Raw genomic sequence first — 2,437 nt, 5'->3', positions numbered from 1 at the left:
GGCGGCCGCCTCCGCCTCCCGCTGCTCCTTCAGCGCGGCCGCCGCCTCCTCGACGGCCGCCGCCTCCTCCCCGACGGCTGCGGCCGGCTCGTCCTGCGGCCGCCGCTCGGGCTCGGCGTCCGGCTCCTCCAGAAAGGTGGTGAGTCTGCGGGAGGCCATGGGCGAATAGACGGCGATGGTGCGGGGGAAGCGCACGGCGCGGGTGCTGGTGGTGGCGGGGCTGCCCTGCTCCGGCTCCGGCTCCTGGGGCCGCGGCGCGGCGGGGCCGGGCCCGGGGCGCCGCCGCAGCAGCGTGCGGGGCCCGAGGGAGCACTGCACCGAGGCGTCCTGGCGCGGGTTGACCTGGACGCCCACCTCCTTGGTGTTGGCCTTGCGGAGCCGCGGCGTCAGGTTGGGGTTGACCTGCGAGAGGATCGCCTTCAGCTGCGCCCGCTGGTAGTTGTCGAAGTACTCGGCCGCCGCCGCCGCGTCCCCGTAGCCCGGGAAGTAGCCGCCCCGCGGCCGCCAGCCGCCCGCCGCGCCGCCCTTGCCCTTGGGCGGCGGGTAGCGGTAGGAGTAGGGGTGGTAGGCGGCGTACAGGTAGCTCTCCATCGCCTCCTCCGCCATGGCGCCGACCCCGGGGCAGCCCCGGGGGGGCGGTGTTAAATACCCCCGGGGAGGGGAGGGGCGGGGCGGGCCTCCCCCCACCCCGCCCGGACGGCGCCCTCCCCCGGCCCGGCCCGGCCCGGCCCGACCCGCCGCCTCCACGCCGCGGCAGGGCGCCCCGTGTCCCCCGCGCCCCAACGGCGCCCGCGGGGGGAGCTCAGCTCCCCTGATGAACTACACGGGCCCTCGCGCGGCCTTTAATCTTTAATTGCGCCTGGCGGGGGGTTAATCAGCGGGGATACAGGTGTGATGCAGCGTCGCCACGCGTTCCTGGGAGAGCAGTAAGCAGGGTGTTTGCGGGGGGGGGGCACGGGCAAACACGAGTGCACGGCAGTCTGCGCGGTCCGCGCCGCCGCTGCGCCACGTTGGCTTCGCCTCTGCGAGATGCTGGTCTCCTTCTTGGTACCATCCCTGCCTCGCTTAGACTGACGGGAGCCTTCTCTCATGAACATGTACAGTCAGTGGTTTGTGTCACAACGATTCTTTTTCCTTTTTTCTTTTTTGTGCACACACATTGCGGAGGAAATGCAACTGGCACGGTAGCAAACACACATCGCCTTATACAATGGGAGCAGCTGGAAAACGGATGGTGGCTGGGCAGCACCACGGCCTGCTTGCGAGCCCTGGGCCCATGCACAAGCAGAGCTGACATCAAGCGCCCCGAGTGCTGCCTCATGATCTTGCCTAAAGCGTGGTCTGCACCGGCTCCATCTGAACAGAGCTGTGCTCCTCTGTGGTCACTGTGCCGTACGAGGTATCGGCCACCTCCTCCTCTTTCAGTTTCTTGTAGGAAATATCCGTGTCGTCCTCCTCACCGAGAGTGTCTTGTTTGTAGCTCTCTCTCCCATACATCTTGTATGCCAGCACAAAGAGTCCTGCTTCTGCCGACTGAAAAAGTGCATAAAGCAAGGGGAACATGTACATGCTGCCGATGAGCTGCGGCGGGAAGGTGAGTTTCAGGATGGCAGTGCACAGCTGGACGTTTTGACACCCCGTTTCCAGGGACACTGTCCTCCTGCAGTGCGGCGGCAGTGCAAAGACCGTGGCTAAGCCGTAGCCCAAGGCATACCCCGCCAGAGGCATCAGCACYGCTATGGCGTAGACCGACGCAGGAATATGTGCCATCAGGTCTGGCCCCAGCATGGTCCCAGTCAGGATGAACAGGATCACCAGAGTCACCAGGAGGGACCACAGGGAAACCTAGCAATGGACAGAGAGAGGCACGAGCAACACGGGGGTTATTAGTTTAAAAGCAAATCAACCATAGCAAGCAGAGGCTTGACAGCGAGTTTAAATTGCAAAACCTGGCTGTGCTGCCCTTCCGGGTTTGCTTGTGGCCCGGGACCGCGGTGGCGTTTGATCATACCCCAGGAAAGCAAGGGGCTGAAACCGCCCCTCGACATTTCGGTTGGGGTGACTTGCTGGGAAACTAAGAGCACCGGGGCTTGTGCCTCGCTTTTTGTTTTGTAATGAAGCTAATCCGTTTGCATGTTTTACGGTAGTGCCACCTTGCCTGAGGGCTGGTTTCGCTAGCTCTCGGTTTGAGCGTGAAGCGGGGAAGCCGGGGAAGGCTCGTCCCCGGGCCGGGGCGCCCCTCGGCGCTCCCMCGGCTCGCCGGGCGCTGGGGCGGTACCTCGGCGTCTCCCTCGTTTTAAGTCTGCATTTCTCGGGCTTGTTTCAGGGATGTAAGTCCTTGTATTGTCCCAAAGTAGCAGAACCTAGAGAGGCTGCTGCGCGCCCGCACCGTGGCCCCCCGCCCGGGTCGCCCCCCTACCGCCAGCTGCCCCGCCGC

At 65.1% G+C, this 2,437-nt stretch overlaps 2 protein-coding genes across 2 annotated transcripts in view; both read right to left on the bottom strand.

Moving 5' to 3' along the window:
- Positions 1-623, bottom strand: part of ZAR1 (zygote arrest 1) — a 3,946-nt gene extending 3,323 nt beyond the window's left edge. Inside the window, exon 1 of the mRNA XM_026078637.1 lies at positions 16-623. Coding sequence (XP_025934422.1) covers positions 16-606 — 591 coding nt within the window. The 5' untranslated portion in view covers positions 607-623. The remainder of the gene's footprint in view (positions 1-15) is intronic.
- Positions 624-831: 208 nt separating this feature from the next.
- SLC10A4 (solute carrier family 10 member 4) overlaps positions 832-2,437 on the bottom strand; it is a 2,974-nt gene continuing 1,368 nt past the window's right edge. The window contains exon 3 of the mRNA XM_026078632.1: positions 832-1,845. Coding sequence (XP_025934417.1) covers positions 1,330-1,845 — 516 coding nt within the window. The 3' untranslated portion in view covers positions 832-1,329. The remainder of the gene's footprint in view (positions 1,846-2,437) is intronic.

The sequence above is a fragment of the Apteryx rowi genome, unplaced genomic scaffold (assembly GCF_003343035.1).
Source record: "Apteryx rowi isolate R43461 unplaced genomic scaffold, aptRow1 scaffold_481, whole genome shotgun sequence".
Classification (NCBI taxonomy): Eukaryota; Metazoa; Chordata; class Aves; order Apterygiformes; family Apterygidae; genus Apteryx; species Apteryx rowi.
Note: the sequence above shows the minus strand (reverse complement) of the source record. Positions and strands in the feature narration are given on the sequence as shown.